Source organism: Vulpes vulpes, chromosome 13 (assembly GCF_048418805.1).
Source record: "Vulpes vulpes isolate BD-2025 chromosome 13, VulVul3, whole genome shotgun sequence".
Lineage (NCBI taxonomy): Eukaryota > Metazoa > Chordata > Mammalia > Carnivora > Canidae > Vulpes > Vulpes vulpes.
Window position 1 is genome coordinate 131,589,399 of NC_132792.1, and position 21,506 is coordinate 131,610,904.

The following is a 21,506-nucleotide window of genomic DNA, read 5'->3' on the forward strand; positions in this document are numbered from 1 at the left end:
GGGACAGAGGGAGATCTCCAGCAAAGCAAGTTCCCCTCTAAGCGCAGAGCCCAATGTGGGGTTCCATTCCAGGACCCTGAGATCATGACCTGAGCCGAAATCAAGAGCTGGATGCTTAACCAACTGAGCCACCCAGGTGCCCCTATAAACTTGCTGTTCTAAGCTATTCAGTAAATCAAGATGGGAAAATAAGTTTTACACTTGCTTTTTGAAAATATCAAAATAGAAACTCTAAACTCTAAATTTAATGAATCTGGTTAGTAATGAAGTTTAAAACTAGATCCTCCGACCAAACGTTTTAAAATTTTCCCCATGAATGAGAAAGAAAAATTGAAAGTAGGCAAACACGATAAGTTGTATGTTACTGGCCATTCATTTAATAAGCATTTCCAGAGTTTTTACTCTGTGTAAGTCAAATTTTTTGCCCTCAACAATTTGCAGTCTAGGCCTGGAATAGTGTGATCTTTGGAGACCTGCATGTTGGCTGATAAGAGTAAAGGTAGGAACCCAATCATGAAATCAGGGAAGATTTCTTGTGATATGACATCTAAACCTAAGATTTCTTATTGAGTATATTATAAGGTCAGTGTAGATTTGTCTTTAATTTCTGTACTTTTAAGCTTCCATAGCACTCTATAAGAAAATTCATGTTTATTTTTATCAGAGAATGGTGAATTTTCATCTAACGTATTTCTGGTGAGGAATTGTTTCCAAACATTGTTAATAAAGATCACAATGAAAGGTCATATTTAATTAATGGATCATCCAGTTCTGTTTTGATTGGTTTATTTAAGGTTTTGCCACATTGGAAAGAAATAAAAAATAGTCAATTAACATTAAAGTTAAGATAGGGTATTTCATACAAAATTCTCAGAATTAAAGACAATAAGGTATCTATTTGACTTAATTTTATGGTACTAATTTAAGCTTTCTGGATTACAGTGTATATTAACACATAGGGAGTGACAAAACAACCCACATTTATTGAGTTGCCTACTTAAACCTCACCGTAACTATAGGATAAGCCACATATTGCAATCTCATAGAGGGGTTTAATAACCTTCCCAAGGTATGTAGTAGCTGTGGTAGGGCCAGAATTTCAGTCCAGGCAGGATGACTCCATAGTCTCTACTCCCCCGCATACACATAGCTATCTTGGTATTACCACTGTTTTATCAGTTTGCAAATTTCACACACACAAAACCCTCACATCATGATACAGAAATATTTAACATGGAAAGTGAAATCCTACCTTCATCTTCTAGAGAGAACCACAGGTAAAATTTTGATTTATTTTTGTGGGGTTAGGGAGCAAATTGACACGCTTTTAAATAATAATAGGATGATATACATACAGTTTTACAGCTTGATTTTTCACTGAATTATCTTAGGGCTTTTTGTGTCTGTGAAGATAAATCTACCCAATTTAATAGCTCTATGCAATTAGTTTATGAAAATACCTTGAATTTATTAACCCATTCTCTAGGTGACAGATACTTGATTCATTTCAGTTTTCACTATATAAAAAGAGTTGTATTGCATTTCTGTCCTAGCTAGTATTTCTATAGGATATATTTCCAGAAGTGGAACTGCTACTGGGTTAAGGGGATTCAACACTTTAGCTTTTAATAATAATGCAAAGAATGTATTATCTTATGCTCCCAGAAATGGTAAAACAAAGTGCCTATTACCCCACTTCTTCAGTAACTTTGGGATATTACCAGTCTTTTTTTTTTTCATATTTGCTAATCAAATAGCCTTTTCCTCAAAAGGTACAGAATAAGGTCATAATTTGAATTTTTTCAGTATTAGTTTATTGGCAATTTGTATTTTCTGTGAACTGCCTTCTCATGTATTTTTGTTTTCTTTCACATGTCATTCTTTTATTAATTTGAAACTTTTTTTCTTTTGACCATCTGTTGATCTCCATATGGCAAAAAGCAATAAGGTATTTAAATTTCTTTCACTTTCAGACCAACCAGGAATGATCACCTACCTCTTTTGCTTCATAACTTAAGATTTCTCTTCAGTAGAGTTTAATTTTTTGAAATATCTGTCATTTGGTATTTGTGTTGCTACTAACAATTCAGAGAAGAATTATGTTTGCTTGGAAAAGATTTATACTCTGTTTATTAAGAGATCTCTTTAGAAAATATTGTCTCATTTACAAGGTTAGTTAATTTCATTCTTATTATGCTTTCTTTTTTCCTTCTTTGGAACAGGATAATGCTGATTATAGATTATTTCAGAAAACACTCAAATTGTGTCGTTTCTTTGCTAACTCCCTTTTGCACTATACTAAGGTAAGGACTATTTTTTATAATGTGTAAATGTGAAATCTATAATAAATAATAAATTGTCCTACTTCTGTCATTCCTGCCAAATTAATCTTTTGAAGGTATTTTGTCAACGTATTTTATAGGTTTTCTAAAAAATATTAAATGTTGAGCATCCAGTATCTCATTTGAATTGCTATCATCATCATGTTATTATTTTTATTAAATTCTCTGAAAAAAATATTTTTTTAAAGTATAAATATAAATAAAATTATAAGGACAAGCCAATTTTCAGAAGATAATTCAGTTTGGCTTTAAATACTATTTATTAACTTCTATCTTATTTTTAAATTTTTTAATTGAAATATTCAAAGCTTTAAAACTGTATACTAATTTTAAGAAGACTTGCATATTGGGGAGTCATCAGGATAGCAATGATAGTTGAAGTTCTGTGAATAGACTAGATAAGTTAGCAAGACAGATTATTTGAAGAGAAGAGCAGAGAATGCTTATAACAGCCAAAGAAACATCATTAGTAATAGGTACTACTGATTTAAAAAAAAAAAAAAAATGGTTGTCTATGTTGAATTTGTCCTTAACCTTGTCTTCCTCTCTGAAGGAAAAGGTAAGGCTCTCCAGTGACTTTATTACACTCAGAATTCCATGACAGGCACACTGACTCCTGACACATTGTCAGCCTGTTTGATGTGCTTCTGAACTGGTCCTTCTGGGCAACTGCTACTTACCATAGTTGGCTGCTCTAACACTCAGTTCCCTACAGCTTACAGGATGTGTATTTCTGGGCAGGGGCCCATTGGTGGAAGGGTCCTGGCACCAATGGCACTTGATAGGCAATTACCTATCTGATATTTGTTTGATATGTAGGAGGCAGAATTATGCCTAATTATGCCATCTTTAATCTTTTTCTATCAGAGGAATTTTTAATTTTTAAAATATATCCTCAGTTTTTTTCTATATCCTATAGTACAATAAGAACTATTTATTTTTTCCTAAGAGATAGCCTAGCCATAATGGAGCAATTACAACTGTACTCAAATCCTAACTTTGCTGGTTTTCAGCTATGTTACTTGATCAAGTTACTTGATACTTTAGCTTTCTATATTATGGAATAATAGTATGTCATAAAATTTCTGAGAGGACTAAGATAAAGTGATATACCTAAAGTCATTTGCTACATGTCTACGGAGCACTTGGTAGGTACTCAGTGATAGCTGCTAATTATGGTTTTGGTGATAGTTTTAATGGTAAATTAGGTGCTTAGCCTTAGCCTTAGCCTTTTATTCTCATACAAGAAACTTTTTTTTAACACGGCACATCCAGAATTTTATTTTATTTTGCATGCCTTTGTGAGAAGATATGTGTTAGAAAAGCACAGTACATACAAAGAATGAATAGAGTTGTTTTATTTTAGGAATTTCTTCCTTTACTTTCTGATTCTTGCTGTACATTGCACCAGCTTTATCTTCAGATACACAGGTAAGAAGAATGCCATGTGATTACTAAAATGTAACAGTGCCATATGAACCATACAAAGGTTAAAAGTGTATGCCATTTAAAATAAAACACAAGAGTAATTTTTTTACTATTTTAGTACATTTTTATCTGCTTGTTTAAAATAATTGAAGATTTAAAGAGTAGATTCCATGTGAGTTTTACTTATCTTTGTATTCTTAACTAGTACCTTATAACAGGTACCTTATACCTTATACTACCTTAACTAGTTAACCTTATACCAATTATACCTTATAATTGGTATGATGATAAATACCAAAGGCCAAAAAAAAAAAAGAGGTTATATATACATGGATATATTGTTTTTTATCTTTGTAGCTTTTTGTTTTATTTCTAGAAATTTAAGTCAAGTAGTTAACTCCATCTCAGAAAAACAAAAAAAAGAGTGAATTACAGTAAAGAATCATTTAAATAGGGGCTGAGTGATATTGCAGACCTCCAAGGAGCCCTCAATTTGACACTAAAATACTCTGTCAACTCATTTGTCCAGCATTTGTCCAGCAGTCCTCTATTCTCCTAGACAGCATTTTCCATGCCTCTCCTTCCTTAAACTTTCCACATCTCTCAACCCTCCTCCCCATTCTCCTTGTCAGTTCATGTCCTCACTGTGCTGTCACTGAAAAAGATGAGAGCATGATTTCCTCCACACATTGACTGTGCTGCTTGGGTCTTGGTCTGCATATTCCCCGTTCCTGTGAAGGAGTTTTCTGTGCACCTGCCCATGGCGAGCCTCCATGCCTGCACTGGTTCATCTGCCTGCACATGTTCAAGGACCTTGCTCAAGCAACTGTTTCCTTTCCCTCTTGCATCACTAGTCTTCCCTCCCTACCGGGTTTTCCTTGTCAGTATCCAGCATGTTATTTTTCTTATCGTAAGAATACAAAACTAAACCTCTCAACTTCATATCCTCCTCCACATGCCTTCCACTTCTGTTTAAAACAAACTCCTAGGAGTTGTCTGTCTATATCACTGTCTCTACTTTGTTTTCTTGTGACTGTTCTAGACAGGCTTTCCATTCCATCACTTCACTAGAACTTCTCGTCAAGGTCGTCAGTGACATCCACATTGCTACATCCAGTGGTCAGTTTTCAGCCTCATCTTATGTAACCTGTCTGTAGCACTTCATCCTTCTTTTTGAACTTTTTCTTCCATTGGCTTCTAGAATACTTCTCCCTCTTATTCTCTTCTAACCTCACTGGCTGCTTCTCAACAGGTTCCTTGTCTACCCAGCTGAAGTTGAGTGTGCCTCAGCGGCTGGTCTTGGTCCTCAGGCTTCATTTCTCTCTTAGGTCATTTTGTCTCATGATAAGTGTGTCTCCCCCTTTAATGTCGAACTCTGCCAGTTGGGGCATCTGCACTTAGATCCACCCAGACCAAACTCTTGATTCCCACCCATTCCATCTCTACCCCTGACAAAATCTGCTTCCCTAGTAGCATCCTCATTTCAGTTTAAATGAAAACTCTGGGGGCGCCTGGGTGGCTCAGTCAGTTAAGCAACTGACTTCGTTTCAGCTCAGGTCATGATTTCAGGGTTGTGGGACTGAGCCCCGTGTTGGGCACCATGCACAGTGAGAAGTCTGCTCGAGATTTTCTCTCCTTCGCCCTCTGCCAGTACTCAGTGCTTCCCCCCAAATACATAGCAGGCAGCTCTGTTCTTCAAATTGATCAGGCCAAAAAACCTTGCTATCATCGCTGACATTTTTTTCTATGTGCCATTCATTAGCAAATTGTCAGTATTGCCTCCAGTATAGACATATTCAGTGTGTATTCAATGTGTATACCTATTGAATGCGGCCAGTTCTTACCACGAGAATTGCTCACATCCAATGCCATACAGTACTGTGTTCTTACCTAGGTTTCCACAGAGAGCATCCTACCCCGGCCTAGTCTGTTGGCCAAAGTGAGTGATGAGACATCAGTGAGATCACTGAACTTCTCTGTACCAACCCACAAATGATTCACTATTCAAACAGAATTCAGTAGAATTTCCTGTCTACCGTACCTTGTTTTATTTTTTTTTTCTCCATGGCACTTACTAACATCTGTTATATTACGGACTTACTTGCTTACTTGTTTACTAACTGCCCCCTTCATTAGCATGTGAACTTTATAAACGCTGTGACCTTGTACATTCTGTTTACTACTGTGTTACGTGCTCTTGGAACAGTGCATGGCATGTATACACATGCATTTAAGAAATACTTGTCACATAAATTAATTAAAAAATACACGATTTGATTGAAAAACAAGTACTTGCTTTGATGCTTAGTAGCTGTAGTTCAAGTCCAGGGAATTTCACTATATATTTTATTAATATATATCTTTCACCTTACTTATATCTTAATCCTCACCAGCAACTCTGAATCAACACCACAAATGAAGAATCAGACAGTCAAATGAATGAACCAAAGTCACACAACTAGAAACTGAGAGACTGTTGCTTTTCCATTACACTATAAAGGCCTTAAGTGTTTCTCTTAAGTGCATCCCTTTAAATGCTGTTATTCCCTGCTAGACAGGGTTTTCCTAGGTATCTTCAAGTTAAATAACAAGTTAAATATCCTCAATTAAAATAACGTGGCAAAAAGTACACATCTTACTTCAAAGAGGTTTGACTAAAGTTTTGTTTCAACTCTGTATACTGAGATGTCTTTCATGAAAAAGTCTTTGAATTGTCATTCAGGACTAGTGTACAGTTTAATTCTTACAAAGCCCTTGTTTCTGAGTATTAATTCAAATCAACTTTTTTTTTTTTCAAATCAACTTTTAACAGAAGTGACAAAGCCACAATTTATCAAAATATCTTTCTATATTCTGTTTTTATATATATATGTTTTCTGTCTTTATATATATATATATATGTATGTATTCTGTTTTTATATATAATGTTTTTACTGGTTATTTGATATTCATATTTTCATGGTCTTTTTTTTTTTTAAGATTTATTCATTTTTATTTTAGAGAGAAAAAGTGGGTGGAGGGGCAGAGGGAGAGAGAGATCTCCAAGAGACTCCCTGCTGAGTTTGGAGCCCAGGGTGGGTTTCTATCCCAGAACCCGAAATCAGGACCTGAGTCAAGAGTCAGATGTTTAACCAACTGAGCCACCTAGACACTCCTTCGTGGTCTTTTTTTTAAGGATACTACTGTTAAAATGGTATTAAAATGACCAAAATAATAGTAAGGACTTCTCTAAGATTATAAACTTCTAATTCCGTAGAATTATATTCATGTTACTTAGTTTGGAGGTCTTCATACAATTGTGGTATCAATTTAGTGCTTTGAATTTTGTTTTATAAAATACATGCTACATATTTTTTATATATTTTACTGCTAGAAGAAATTGGTTTGCAGTACTTATGTCTACCTAAAATTAGAAGAAACCTGTTAATGGATGAACTTTTTCTCTCTCTTTCTAGCAAGTTTCCTCCCAGCCTATATGCTGCCCAGATCTCTAAAGCACAACAGGAGGAAATAGCGGGTACTTTCCTAGTTACACTGGATCCACTCATCAATCAGCTTCTCACGTTCCAACCTTTTGTACAAGTGGTTTTGGACAGTAAATTAGGTAAGCTTCAAAACAGATTTAATCTTAAACCTTCTAATAATTATGATGTGTTAGAGACAGGGTTATTTCCTTTTTGTAATCATCCTTTTTAAAGATTATTATTTAAGATTCCTTCTACTTTTTCTTTAAATGAGAAAAACAGTCCAAGGAAACAGTTATGCCTCTGACTTCTTTACGCATCACAATCAGATAGCTGTTGAAAATACATAGAGTATATTTTTACTAATTTGTTATAACTTAATGCATATGTTTTTATCTCCTGTAAGAGCTGCCGAGTGAACTACAGTTCCCACAATGTCTTCTGCTGGTTGTCATCATGGATAAGCTGCCCTCTCAGCCTGAGAATGTGCAGGCCCTGTGGTGCACAGAAAACCAGCTCACAGAAGCTACAACCAGGTAGAAAACGTGGTGGTGTTTCTATCCAGTCATCTCACAGATGGTGTAGAATGCCCTGTCATTTGGAATGATCTTGAAATTAAGTTTTTGTTTACATCAGATATGCTAGTTAATAATTGCTGTGTAGACCTCATATGTATTGGTACTTTATAGATATAAAAAATAGAAGTCTATAAGAGATGATAAAAATATTTTAATTTTATTCAGTATTTTAGAAGTTTTTGCCTGAGACCTAGTGTTATAAACATTGCATGTCAGAAGGTAGATGTATTTACCAGCATTTAAAGATGAGTTCTGTTAAATAGAATGCTGGATTCTTAAGTTCTGTCCTAGGAAATTTCCTCATTTGTCCCCCTGGCCACCACCAGGCTGTAGCATCTTACTGCAGGGGTGATTGCTGTGCTGGAGCGCTCAGCCTTTCCTTGAGTGCACTCTGTGTGCCAGAGCAGGTCACCTCCTGAAGCCCTGTTGTGAGCCTCCTGATCCTGCTTACACAGCAAAACCAATGCCAGGCTGCCCAGCTTTGGGCTCCAAGTCTGGCCCTCTGCCGCCACCCCCGAGTGGTGCCCCTCATCTTGTCACTCATGTAGTTTTCTAAACACATGCCTCACTTTGGTCACACTGGCTGTTCACACCTGCCGTCTCCTTGTACTTTGTCATCTTTGCCTGTGTATAATTTTTTATTCAAATCCTCTATGAAGATTTCTTAAACTATTTCAGTCTTAAAATAATCCCTCTCTGTTTTACACCTGTTTTCTATTTTCTATGTAATATCTAATATATATTTAAATTTCGGGTTCTTTGATTACTTTTAATTTTATCTTTATGTAGTTCAGTACTATAATAAATAGGTGATAAATGATAAAAAAAAAAGTACAGGAAAATTCTCCTTTAAGGAATTTGTCTAACAGTGACATTTTATTTTTATGGTGACATATTCACACATATTGGAAGCTGTCGTTGATATACACCTCTTGAGACATTTTGCTTTGTGAAAGTAACCCTCCATATTACCATGTTATTATGATACCTGCTAAATGTTAAATGTGAATAGTGAGAGGTTCAGTGTTCTCAATTTCCCTGCAGGGTATCTCTACTCAAAGCCATATTCTTCAATTTTGAGCAATGTGCTGGTGAACTGTCTCTGCCTGTTCATTTACAAGGAATAAAGAGTAAAGGGCAAATGGAAGTTGCTGTCACCTTGTATGAGCATGTTTGCGTTCATCTGTGTACATTTATTACTTCCTTTCATCCTTCACTGTTTCCTGAACTGGTAAGTTTGTTGCCTACTGTCTAAACTGAGGTTACCCTTCTGCTTTCTTTTCACTGAAATTTTGACTTCTATACAGAAGAAAGGTATAGTTAATGTGTACTCTTTTTGAATGTCATTCTCTCAATTTGCACATTTTACGCTTGTAAGTCAGTTTTGTCTTAGGAAATGGTAATCCTAGAGTCCTGTAGTACTCAGATGTAGTGGCTAGCTAAAACATTTGAAAACATTTTGGGTGGGAAAATTTGGAAAGATAGAGTGAAAAGAGGAAAAGTTGTTAGGTTTTACCGAATTCAATTTCATAAAGAGAAGGAGAATAGTAGATTATAGCACCAAGTCTCCTGTAGATTTTAGGCATAATGTTGATTTTCCTTAACGGAATTAAAAATAGAAAAGATGTTGAGAAAATTTTAAGAAAAAAATCTTGAGATTTATATAAGGATCAATATCCTTTAAGATATTTTACAGTGGTTAATATCTAGCACTAGAACCTTTGTGGATCCTAATGATTAACCATATTTAAAATCACTTTTGAATATCCATAGCCCAGCATAATGCTTAGTATATAGTAGGTGCTCAGTACATATGGAGGGAATGTGTTATAGGCTCTCTGAGATATTAGAAAGTTGAGCTTTTTAAACACTGAGGATCTGTTGTTACTTGGATTGTGATGGTGTTTTGTTTTATTTTGAGAAATGTAATCATAATAATGTATCATGTACTTTCTGTTTTTCATTAGGATGTTGCCCTATTGAATGCTGTGCTTAGTGCTAACATGATCACCTCTTTGTTAGCTATGGATGCGTGGTGCTTCCTTTCCCGGTATGATGTACTTTTTTTGGTTTTTGGATTGATTTATAGTAGTCACTGATAGTAAATAATGTTATACTTGTAAATTTATAGAAAAATTCTGTCTTAATAATCCTTAAAAATAGTTTGATTTCATATCATAGCACTAAATCAGGAACCAGTTTCCTTCTTTCCTTTTTACGGTTCAAGTAATAGATAACCGTTACTTAGGTAGTTTTGTATATTGTGGTATTCTCTTTGCCCATGGGGAAATTGCAGCTTCGAATAGTTAGTGCTTTTTGGAAGTTCATCTCCTTGCTTTTCTGAATAATTGCATAAATTATTTCATAAAGATTATCTTCTCTTATATCAGATATGGGACTGCTGAACTCTGTGCCCACCATGTCACCATAGTGGCTCAGCTGGTGAGTAGAATTACAGGGCTTAAAACACTCACTTTCCATGCAGTTCCTTTAAGGATATGATAATCTTAAAGAATGTGAATATCAAAAGGAGAGATAGTATGGTAGCTAAACTCTTTTGACAGTGTCTTTGCTGTATTAATGCTGATGCTACTGAGAAAGGTGTGCCAGAAACAATGTCAAACTGGAGAAATTGTCTCATGTTGTCAAAATCTTACAGAGTTCTATTAATTGTTCTGGAAAAGGAAGACTAGTTTAATGGAGAATAAATTTGAACTTGAATGCAAAGTAGAAAATAAGAAAAAAGAGTTAGTTGTAATGTTGATTACTGAGAGCTTGCTTTCTTTCTTTCAAATGGCTTAGACTAACTACCTCTTGATTTTGTTGTATCATAATGATTTGAGAGGGACTAAATGTTGCAGTGATTAATGCCTTTTTGGGAAAGAACTCATGCTTTGTGAATGGTTACAAAGAGAAAATGATTTAGTGATGATTTATTTTAATCTTTACAACATTGACCTTTTTTTGCTTTTAAATTTTGAGATGTTTGATATATTCCATGTGATACAGTCATGTCTTTATTTCAGTTTTTTGTCCCTGGCCTTTGATAAAGATGTCATCTGGGTCCATGTATCTTTTGTTTCTTAATAGCTGTTATGTCATATGGTTCTTAGTTTGCAGTTTAAAAATGTTGTAGACTAAGTCTGGTGAGGTGTATAATAACCAAACAGCTGGCACATGTGTCTCCAGGGCTAATCATCTGGAGCCCATACACACTTCTGAATCCTTAATACATCTTGCACAAGACAGATCCAAAGTAATATTATGTTTATATTATCTTCTTCAAATAAAAGCATTCATTTAATTAAGTAAAAGCTCTCCTAGTGTATTATGATAGGAATTGATCTTCAGAAAATTGAACTTACAGAATCTTTTAATGGAGCTCCTATCTAGAGTTACACCCACCTCTGCACTATTGTGCTTAGATCTTTAAAAGATTCCATGAATTGTCTTTGAGTAGGAAGATTAACATATCAAGTTACCATCTAAATGGTATGGATGATTATTCTGTTTCTATCCTCCAAATAGAAATTCCAGAGGGTTGTTTATAAACACAATGTCAGAATTGTTTTCTCATTATAAAAGTAATCTAGGTTAATAGAAGAATAACTAATTAAAGCTCTAAATTAATTAAAATCTTTGGTCCTGGAAAGTGCTGCTATTAATATTATAGCATATAAAAACTTGTAAAAGCCATGATTTTAAATCGATCTTTCCTCTCCTTTATTTTCCCAGATAAAATCCTGCCCTGGAGAATGCTATCAGCTTGCCAACCTATCAGTACTGTTGAGGCGGCTCTTCTTCTTCATGGCTCCATCACAACAGGCAAGGATAGCATCTTGGTCACTGTCTTTGAGCAGCTGCTGAGAAATGGATTCAAACTCTTGGAAGGCTTCCCACTGCCCCATATATTCTATGTTTAAATGTTGACATGGTCTGAGCATAAATTTTTAATGTAGTGATTGCTTTGCTTATTGCTTTTAGATGGGTTTAGATTTTAATATTGTTAAAAACCAGAGCCATACAGTAAAGTAGTAAAAGTGGGTTTTATTCTGGGATTGTTGCTGTAGGGAAAAGAGGCCTCTGGGTAGAGCTTGGCTCAGATCTGAATATTGCATAACCTCGTAGGATCTCAAGCAAGGTGCAGGTCAGTGGGTGAAATTACTTAGAGGAAACATCAAGGGTAAGGAGGTGGTTCTTGCTAAACTGACAGGTAAGATTCTTGCTGAACATAGACCAAAGTGATCAAATGCCAAGGCTGAGGGATCCTTTCTAGATTGACTTAGCAGAATTCTTGCTAAAACCGGACAATGCAGGCCCAAGGATGGACACAGTCCCAGGCATAGCATCATGCCATGCTTAGAAGAGTGCTCAGTAAATATTGGTAGTTGGTTCATTCGTTCTTTCTTTTTTAATATTTATTTATTTATTTATTTGAGCGAGAGCAAGTGTGCAGAGGGGGGATGAGGGACAGAGAGAGGGAGAGAGAATCTTAAACAGGTTCCATGCCCAGTGTGTAGTCTGACATGGGGCTCAATCTCACAACCCTGAGATCATGACCTGAGCCAAAATCAAGAGTCAGACGACTGACTGAGCCACCCCGGTACCCTGGGAGTTTGTTCTGAATAGAATATTTGCCTCAAGTCCATGTCTGCTTTCCTGCCTGAGAGTGATTGCCAGGCCCCTGAGGAACCATGCCAACTTCCTGGCCCTTTTCCATGCAGGTGATTCTGAGGCTGAAAGCACAGCAGATCTACCTCCTAGCCCTCTGGAAAATACATAAGGGGTGCTGTTCTCCCCTCCAAAACTTCAGAGGAATTATCTGCTCCATGTCCCTTCAGATTTGAGTACCTTTTATTCTCTGAAAGGTCTTTCCTTGGTTCCTAGTATACTGACCTTAATAGTGGCTCTGGTGACGGAGGCCCTAGCTAAAGATGTGGGATTGGGAGGGAAAGTCTCTTTTAACCTCACTTTTCTTATTTATTAAATGGGAATAAAATTATCCTTTTACCGGGGTTGTGGTGAAATTTTGACCTTTAGAAAATACAACTCAGAATGAATGACCTCTAAGTGAGATCTAGAAACTTTGTTATAGATAAACTAGTTTCTGTTTAGGGATCTAGATACTCCTTAATTTTCTAAGTATCTCCAAATAATTGAGGCTATTGAATACTAAGTTACTTTATGGATTTTGAGAGGTTACTTTTAATTTTTTCCTTCAGTTGTCAAATACGGATTTCCTGGTCAAGTTACGGTGTGAAAATTTAAAGGGGCATACCTAAACTTGAGTTCTTGTCTTGAAAGTCTGTGGGTGTAGTTAATCCTAAAATTGAGATACTAACCTTCCCTAGAGTCAGGGCTGAGACTTGAGACCTGGAACGGAAGCTGCTCTAAGGGGGCACTTCACAAGAGTATGTTTTTTCTGCCAGGCTTTGTCTTTTTCCTTTTCCCTAAAGACATGATCCCTCCTTTTGAAGAGGGAATGGACCTTTTCTGAGACAACAGTATGTACTGGGTTGTGTTCTAGGCACTTCAGTTCATGGAGTTCCTGGGTTAGCCTTGTGGGATATGTGGATTACGTTCATTCCACAGATGAAGAAACCGTAGTTTAGGGAAGTAAAAGAGCATCTCCAAACTCATTGTGATAAATAGCCAAACTGGGATCCAAGCTGGATCTGTCTTACTCCAAAGGCTGCATTTTCCATTACTCTGGTGTTCATGTTCCACTCTTTGGCATGCACCTGCTTTGGGGCCTCTTCCATTTGTGTTTTGTTTTTAGTTTGTCTGCTCATGTCTCATTTTAACATAACAGTGCTGTTTTTCTGTTAACTTGGCAGTGGCTTTGCATTATTGCAGTGGTAAAATGGACTTGCCAGCCACATTGCTCTGGGCTGGTGGCTTACATTTATGAAACCGATTCTGTGTGTTGTCTGAGAGCAGAGCCAGCTAGCCCCACAGGAAACAGAACTGATGACCCCCTTGCTTCTTTCTTTAGGTCCTCTGTTCTAGTCTGCTATGCTAATGGCCACCAGGGTTGGCTGAATCAGTCTTCTGGCCTCTTTTGGGCTTAACCAAACAAGGTCACTAGCATACAAGTTTGTAGGAAAATAATAGACTGTATGGGTAGAAGCAGAATAAAAGAGCTGACTGGACTAATAATGAAAGGTTTTCAACCTTTCTCGTGTCTTCATATTACATTCACTTAAACTGTTTGTTTTGCAAACAAATGCAACAACAGCAAAAATAATCATGTTCCTTTAAGTTACCTTGTCTGGTACTTGTGGTATTACTACTCAATTAAAAACTTTTTAAAAATATAAAGCATGGAAACTAGTACTTAGCTTTTGCTCATCCATTCACCAGATTGTCTCATGTTACTATTATTTCTTCGATTATTTTAGGTGGAGTTTATCCAAAAATTTTCTCCCAAAGCAGCAGAAAATCTGCCTCTGTGGCAGTGTATTTCCCTGCAGGCATTACCAACCGAGCTCAGGAAGCAAGCTGCATGTGACATCACCAGAGTCGGGATTGCACAGTGTCAGGAGTGGCTAAGCAATAGTCGGACTTTGGGAGAACTTGAATCTCTGGTAAAATAAGAATTTTGTTGGATTTGATTCATTTAGCAGCTGTTTCCTGAGCACTGCTCAAGGTACTAGTGATGGGCTATTTACTAAGATGTATATAGTCTCTGCCCTCAGGCTAGAAACTAGCAGGATTTTCAGATTTCTGCATTGTAAAGGGATCTGTGAGAAACTTCCTGTTATCTTGACTGATGGAAATTATATTGGGGGTAGGGAGACTAGTTCAAGACACACTGGACCAAGATGAAACCTATTGTGAAATATTTTGTTTATAGGAGTTTTGCTGACACATCATTAGATTAGGCGGACATGATTCTTCTTTTTGATAAAACACAGCCCCCATTTTACACACACCTATTCTGAGCCTTTAGGTAGCTTTCCATTTAGAATGCTCCCTCTTAAAATAATTAAATATAAAAGAAATTCGTTTATGAGAAGTAAAAAAAATCCATGGTTTTTTAAAATTGAACTATAGTACATATGGTTGAATCTTCCAGTCTAGTTTCCTCCTTTGTTGGTTCATTCATTCACCCAACAAATATATTTTGAGTGCTCTTATGTGCCAAGCACTATTTTAGGCATACAAAAACAAAACAAAAATTCCTGTTCTCATGAGCTTGCATTGTGGACAGTAAAATAAGTAATAAATATATATGTACATATGTTGTATCAGTTTGTGATAAGTGGAGAAAAATAGAGATGGGGACAGGGCATTCAAGAGGTTAGGGGCCCTCAATGAACCCCCTTCCTGGCCAGAGAGAAAGATTCTATATAGAGAAGAGTGAATCTAGAAAAGATGGTTTTTAGTTTCAAATTCTAGGTAGTGTACTTCTCAAGTATTATATTTGCTTATTGAATGCAGTGTCATTGAGGAATTTTAAAGGTTAAGTATAAAACACCAGCAACAATAAAATCTAGTAATGTTAAAAGATTGCTAGATACATAATATGAAAAACAATAGAATTTTTAGTTGATGAACATTATAAATTAGCTTGATCCTATTGACAATTTATATCAAACTTCTTTATTAAAATGTATTGGTGTTTCCATTTTAATATTAATTTTAACCTAAACCGGAAAAATATTTAGAAAATGAAGCAAATGTTTCTGTGTGTAAGTAAAATTTGTTTTAATAAGATAATATATATTAAAGAAGTAGCTGAAAAGATGGCTTCAGGCCTCAGTATAAATTTGACACAGGTTTTTATGAAGAGTTATAAGTAAATCATAACCTCTGCAGCCTCAGCTCCTGGGATCTAACCTTGGACCCTTCCCTCTCTCCCTTTAGAACACACTGCTCTCTGCTTTGCTTGCTGTATGTAATTCTGCTAGTGAAGTTCTGGATATTGCACAGCAAACTGCAATTATGGAAATTGGGAGTCAGCTTTGGGCTTTTTTAAACCCTAAACTGGTAAGGAGAGCAACTGATTGTTTCCCTGAAGAACTAATAAAGTACTGAAAAAAGAGCATAGTACTGAAATTTCCCTGTAGAGTAAAATGTACGTAATTTCTTTAAGTGCTTGGTAGAACTTGCAATTAGAACTTAAAATAACTTTTTATACTCTTTCAGCCGGTTCTTTTTGAGTGTGATAGAATTAAATTAGTAAAACTAGAACTTAATGAGTGACAGTGATATTTCAGCTAAGTATTTTCATGACCATTTGGACCCTAAAAAAGTATGACATTTCCTTTGACTAAGTAGTGCCAGCCACTGGAAGTTGAAGGCAAAATTCATACTTCTGGTAAATCCTAGAAATGGTTTTGCAGATAATGTTTTACCATTAATGTTTATGAATAGTTAAATTTCTTTTCTGCAGTATTTTGACTTCAGTGATTGCTTTCCCCCAGTCCTCACGAATCATTCAATAAATATTCGTTGAGGATTCTCTGCTGGTGATATAGTTTACAATACCATGATAGAAATGATTATGAAGAAGAGAAATGGAATTTTAAGAACACTAAGGCATATACATGTTTTTCAGTGGCAAACAAAAATAATTAGATCTCCATCCGGATTAAATGTCCTAGTCATGTGATCTTGAGCAAATTATGTAACCTCTCTGCCCCTTTCTCTTAATTATTAGTAAAGTGAGGGTTATAAGATATACTTCATAAAGTTATAAGGTGTATGTGAGGTAGCATATTGCCCAATATATAATAAATGCTCACTAAAAAGTTGCTATTTACATGTAATTGAAAATTTTCGCCAAAATTATTTTGTGTTTCTTATTTAAGGTAACAGGTCAACCTTATATTCAGCAGACACTTAGTTTTTTGCTTCCACTGTTGGGAGTTTTCGTTCAAACTCTAGATCCTCATCTGATAAGTCAGGTAAGAACAGTAAGCAAGTTGATACTGTCTTTGCTGAGGAAATTGTTGAACTGGCAAGACTTAAAAAATTTTTTTAGAAACAGTCCTTTTTAATGATTTGCTCAATTTGCTTGTTACTTTTTTCCTGTTGAACTGAACGTAAACGTCTCAGGAAGGTCTCCTTAACTCTTTCGCTCTTCCAGGAGAGTATGGTTAGTACATGGGACTGTTGATTCAGCCTGTATCTGTTCTTCCCTAGCTCCCTGAGGCTGAACAGTCACAACTTTCACTACCGCAGAACATCCCTGAGGTTAGGACTCATAGTTCATGTGTGAACCCTGCATTCAGGACCTTGTCAGAGGCATTGCAGCTGTGGGAGTATGGAATGTAACCAGTGTGGGCTTAAGGATAATCCTCATTGTTTTTCTGAAGAAATAAAATGATTTTGAAGCAAGAGGACTACTGAGTTTTCGGTCTGACCCCCAGCTTGCCTGGCTGGGACAGGCAGTACTGAGGTCACTGGTGGGGGGGACCTGCTTTTGGAGGTTCTGAGCCAATAGAGAAGAAAAGGCTAACGGCCTTCATCTCTGAAGTGGTTTAGAGGCTTTGGAATTAGTCCCTAAGGACAGAATTGATCCCCCAAATCAGGAGCTGGCCTAAGCTTACAGGCACATTTAGAAACAGTTCTGAGGTAAAACTAGTCATTCCTACTTAGAAGTAACACTCTATTGTAGGACCATATATGCTGGAAAGTGAAACTACTAATGCTTTGTTTTAGTAGCTTGGTTAGTGGTTGTGTACATTAAGAACTTAGCATTAACAAATACTAATTAGGTATATTTTAAATTACCGTATGTGTAACATGGATTACTAAATTATAGAGAATGCAGTAAAATAACTGACTCAGACTTTGCGGGTTCTGATGGTTTTAGTTATCCTTTTCAAGAAATTAAATATGGACAATTTTGATATATTTGTGCCTACCTTTAAAAAACCCAAATAACTTAAAGTTCTAAAATTTCAACATTAGTAAATTGTTCTTTTAAGCATTGCTTCTTTTATAGATCACTTTCTGTGTTCCTTTAAGTTAGGGGTTGGCAAAGTATAGCTTCCTGGCTAGGTTCTGCCCTCCTGTTTATAGGACAAGAGCTGAGGATGAGTTTTAGGTTGTTTTTTTTTTTTTTTTTTTTTAAAGGAAATTTTTTTTTTTCCAAATTTTTATTTATTTATGTATTATAGTCACAGAGAGAGAGAGAGAGGCAGAGACACAGGCAGAGGGAGAAGCAGGCTCCATGCACCGGGAGCCCGATGTGGGATTCGATCCCAGGTCTCCAGGATCACGCCCTGGGCCAAAGGCAGGCGCTAAACCGCTGCGCCACCCAGGGATCCCGAGTTTCAGGTTTTCAAAGGTTTGTAAAATAAAAATTAAAAACAATATGCAGCAGGAAACATATTACCTATAAAACCTAAAATATTTACCGTCTGGCCATTTATAGAAAGTTTGTCAGTCCCTGCTTTAAATAGTGAATTTCCCTCACTGGAATTTAAAATACAAAACAATTTTTAAAGATTTGAAAGAGCACATACTGGTATATTATTTCTCAGGAATACATTTTTTTTTCTTTACAGCACTGGGTAGGATGAATGCTATAATAAATGGAGTCAATCATTTGATCATTTTATTCAAATTCCACTTGCAAAGTTTAGGCTTTGTAGAGTGTTTGCTTTGGGTTTTTTTGTGTTTTCCCTCCCCACATACCCATCAGAATCTTACTCATTATGTCTACACAAAATATTTGTTTTCATTTATAACTGTTCTTTGATTTTTGCCACTTTAGGTAGTAACTTTACAGACCTCACTGCTTAAATTAGAGCCTCCTGACCATGTTTGTTTGGCAGTGCTTGATTTTGTATCTTCTCTAGGAAAATTTTTTATACCTCAAGCTTTTCAGGTAATACTCTTAATTCTTTTGTTCCTGTGTTAACAAAATCCCTGTAAGAATTATTAAAATTCTCAGGCTTTTAATTTCTTGAATGCTGTGGATTGTTGACAATGAAAGTTGGGGGAGAAAATGTATTTTGTGAAGAGATAGTGACTTTATCAAAATAGAACTCATTTTAAGTTTTCTTTTAGAAAAATGTATTTTGACATACAAATAATTTAGAGTTGGCTGTAGTCTGACAGGTTGGTGGATTCATCAACATTTAAGAAGCCTTTAAAGCCAGGAGATGGACTGATTTATTCAAGAAAAAATTTCTTGAATTTTTGCTGTGTGTCAGGTGCTGTTTTAATAATTGGAAATTCATTAATGAATCCACCACCCTCAGCCTGTGGAAGGCAACTAATAAAGCTATGTTGTAGCATGTTATTTTGAGTGCTGTGGAAAGAAATCAGAGGAGCATGAATGTGGGGGTATGGTTTTAAATAGGATATGGGCAGTGGTGTCCTCACCAAGGTGACCCGTGAGTAAAATCCTGAAGTTGAGCAAGTCATGCAGGTATCCTGCATGTAAGGGAAACAGTAAGCCTGATGCCTCTGAGATGAGAACATGTCTGATATCCTGAGGGGAGCCAGTAGAGCCAAAACACAGCCAGTGGGACTTTGTAGGCCATCATAAGGATTTTGATTTTTACTCTGAAAGAAATGAGAAGCTATTGGACACATTTAAGCAAAGGACTGATATGCCCTAACATGTACTAATATGTGCCCAATGGGACAGGATTAGGGGAGCTTGACAATATTAAGGATAGAATACTGAAGTTTTCCTCTATTTAATAAGGTTTGGTTTTCTTTTTAGGACAAAATTCTGCCCAACTTGTCTTCTATTTTTGACTTCCTGCTAGCTGACAGGAATTGGATAATAGAACAACATACCTTGGAGGCGTTTACTCAGTTTGCCGAGGTAATTTTAAGACCAACATATCACAGTGACTCCCAAACCATCTTATTTCAGATATTCCAAAACCTTCATGGAGCAACTTTTGATCTTAGTCATTACCAATGACTAAGGAGGAGATATTACCAATGATCTATTTTGTAGTATCCAACAACAGGGCATAAAGAAATGAAGGTACTTTCCCAAGGACCTAGGAGAGTAGTAACAACCAGAACCAGGCATTCGGACCAGGCCTATTAACTCAGACAGTCTTCCAGACAGTATTTTTGAGTGTGAAATGAATCATGCATTTCACCTCAAAATCTGTCATACAGGAGTTAGGTGGATGAACACAGGGACCTGTGAGCTCGGGTCCATGGAGGTGAGCCTCCTGTGGGATGCTCCTCTTCTCTTGCCAGTAGCTGTGTGGTCACACCTTGGCACATGAGGACCCATAGACATTAGGATGACTGGGCAAAAGTAAGCACAGCCTATAGCCCTGTACTCAAGCAGAACACCGCATGGTCCCTAGACTCCCCAAGGAAGCTATGAGCTGATGGTCATTTGAGTCACTTCTGACACAGTTTTTTAAAATGCATTTCTGATGCATTTCAGCCCTTAAAGCTTATATAGTTGGCTTTGCAAGTTGTTGAGATACATTAAAATTGGTCTGGTTTATATCTTTTAATAGGGAACAAATCATGAAGAAATAGTTCCACAATGCTTCCGTTCTGAAGACACTAAGAACAAAGTAATATCCTTTCTGGAGAAGGTATTTATTTCTATAGATTAAAATAGCGGCCACAGATTTTGTCTTTTTTTTTTTTAAATTGTATGATTGTAACCATACATGTAAATGTGACCTAGTGTTCAGCCCAGAGGTGACACACATTAAGCAGCTGGGACCGTGTGACAGGTTACAGTAGTGGAGCAGTCACACAGCGTGGGCTCTGGTAGCATTGCTCATTCAGGCAGTAAGAGCCCAGAAGCAGCTCCTGCTCAGACTAGGCCTCTCGCACATGTTTACCACTCGAATTTAAATACAATTTATATACATAGTTTTTCCATACAGAGATGAAGACCTAGTTTTCCAAACAATGACATTTTTAAAGCTGTTTTTTTTTTTTTTAAAAATTTAAGATTTTATTCATTTATTTGACAGAGCAAGAGAAAGAGCACAAGCAGGGGGAGAAGCAGACTCCCCACTGAGCCGGGAGCCTGATGTGCTCCATCCCAGGATCCCGGCCGGGATCATGACCTGAGCCAAAGGCAGATGCCTAACGGACTGAGCCACCCAAGTGCCCCTAAAGCTATGTTTATAGTTAGAACCAAACTTGTTCTGTCATTTGGCTTCCATGTTTGTGCACACCTTACAACTTATGTGGGGAGTTTTAGGATACAAGGACTAACTTTATCACTAATAGAATAGTTAAACCACAAATTTAGAAGACTGGGAGAAAGTGAATTATACTTATTTTTTTATACTATACTCATTATTAAACTGGGTTATGTTTTTATATACACATATACGTTACACAGAAACTGTGTCTGTACATGTTTTTGCCAGTTGCTTACCCTATACTGTGAAGGTTTGCAGACTATCATTTTTTTTCCCTGGAAAAACAACACTCAACTTTTTTGTAGGGAAGAACGCTGTACAGTAATTTTATCCAAATTATACAAAGATGATGCATTTACATGAGTCCAACTTCCAAAATTTGCCTAGATCACAGACTAATCCAGAATAGTTTAATACTAGGTGCTTAGACACACACACACACACACAGCCTTTTCTCTTTTTTTTAGTTGAGGAGGAAGGGCAGAGAAAGAGAGAATCTTAAGCAGACTCCATGCCCAGCACGGAGCCAATGTGGGAGGGAGCTCAGTCTCACAACCCTGAGGTCATGACCTGAGCTAAAATCAAGAG

The 21,506-nt window shown here is 36.5% G+C and overlaps 1 protein-coding gene across 9 annotated transcripts in view; it reads left to right on the forward strand.

The window, feature by feature from the left end:
* Positions 1-21,506, forward strand: part of FIRRM (FIGNL1 interacting regulator of recombination and mitosis) — a 53,216-nt gene that overhangs the window by 15,684 nt on the left and 16,026 nt on the right. For 6 of the 9 annotated variants that reach the window (XR_011996338.1, XR_011996337.1, XR_011996336.1 and 3 more), the window contains exons 9-22: positions 2,223-2,303; positions 3,709-3,773; positions 7,226-7,374; positions 7,641-7,770; positions 8,857-9,043; positions 9,780-9,862; positions 10,203-10,254; positions 11,548-11,637; positions 14,214-14,399; positions 15,682-15,804; positions 16,629-16,724; positions 18,542-18,655; positions 19,502-19,606; positions 20,271-20,351. Coding sequence is in view for 5 of the 9 variants with exons in the window: in XM_072732964.1 (XP_072589065.1) it covers positions 2,223-2,303; positions 3,709-3,773; positions 7,226-7,374; positions 7,641-7,770; positions 8,857-9,043; positions 9,780-9,862; positions 10,203-10,254; positions 11,548-11,637; positions 14,214-14,399; positions 15,682-15,804; positions 16,629-16,724; positions 18,542-18,655; positions 19,502-19,606; positions 20,271-20,351 (1,542 nt within the window). In the remaining 4 variants the exon portion in view is untranslated. The remainder of the gene's footprint in view (positions 1-2,222; positions 2,304-3,708; positions 3,774-7,225; positions 7,375-7,640; positions 7,771-8,856; positions 9,044-9,779; positions 9,863-10,202; positions 10,255-11,547; positions 11,638-14,213; positions 14,400-15,681; positions 15,805-16,628; positions 16,725-18,541; positions 18,656-19,501; positions 19,607-20,270; positions 20,352-21,506) is intronic. The other 3 variants (XR_011996339.1, XM_072732967.1, XM_072732968.1) reach the window with 1 other exon arrangement.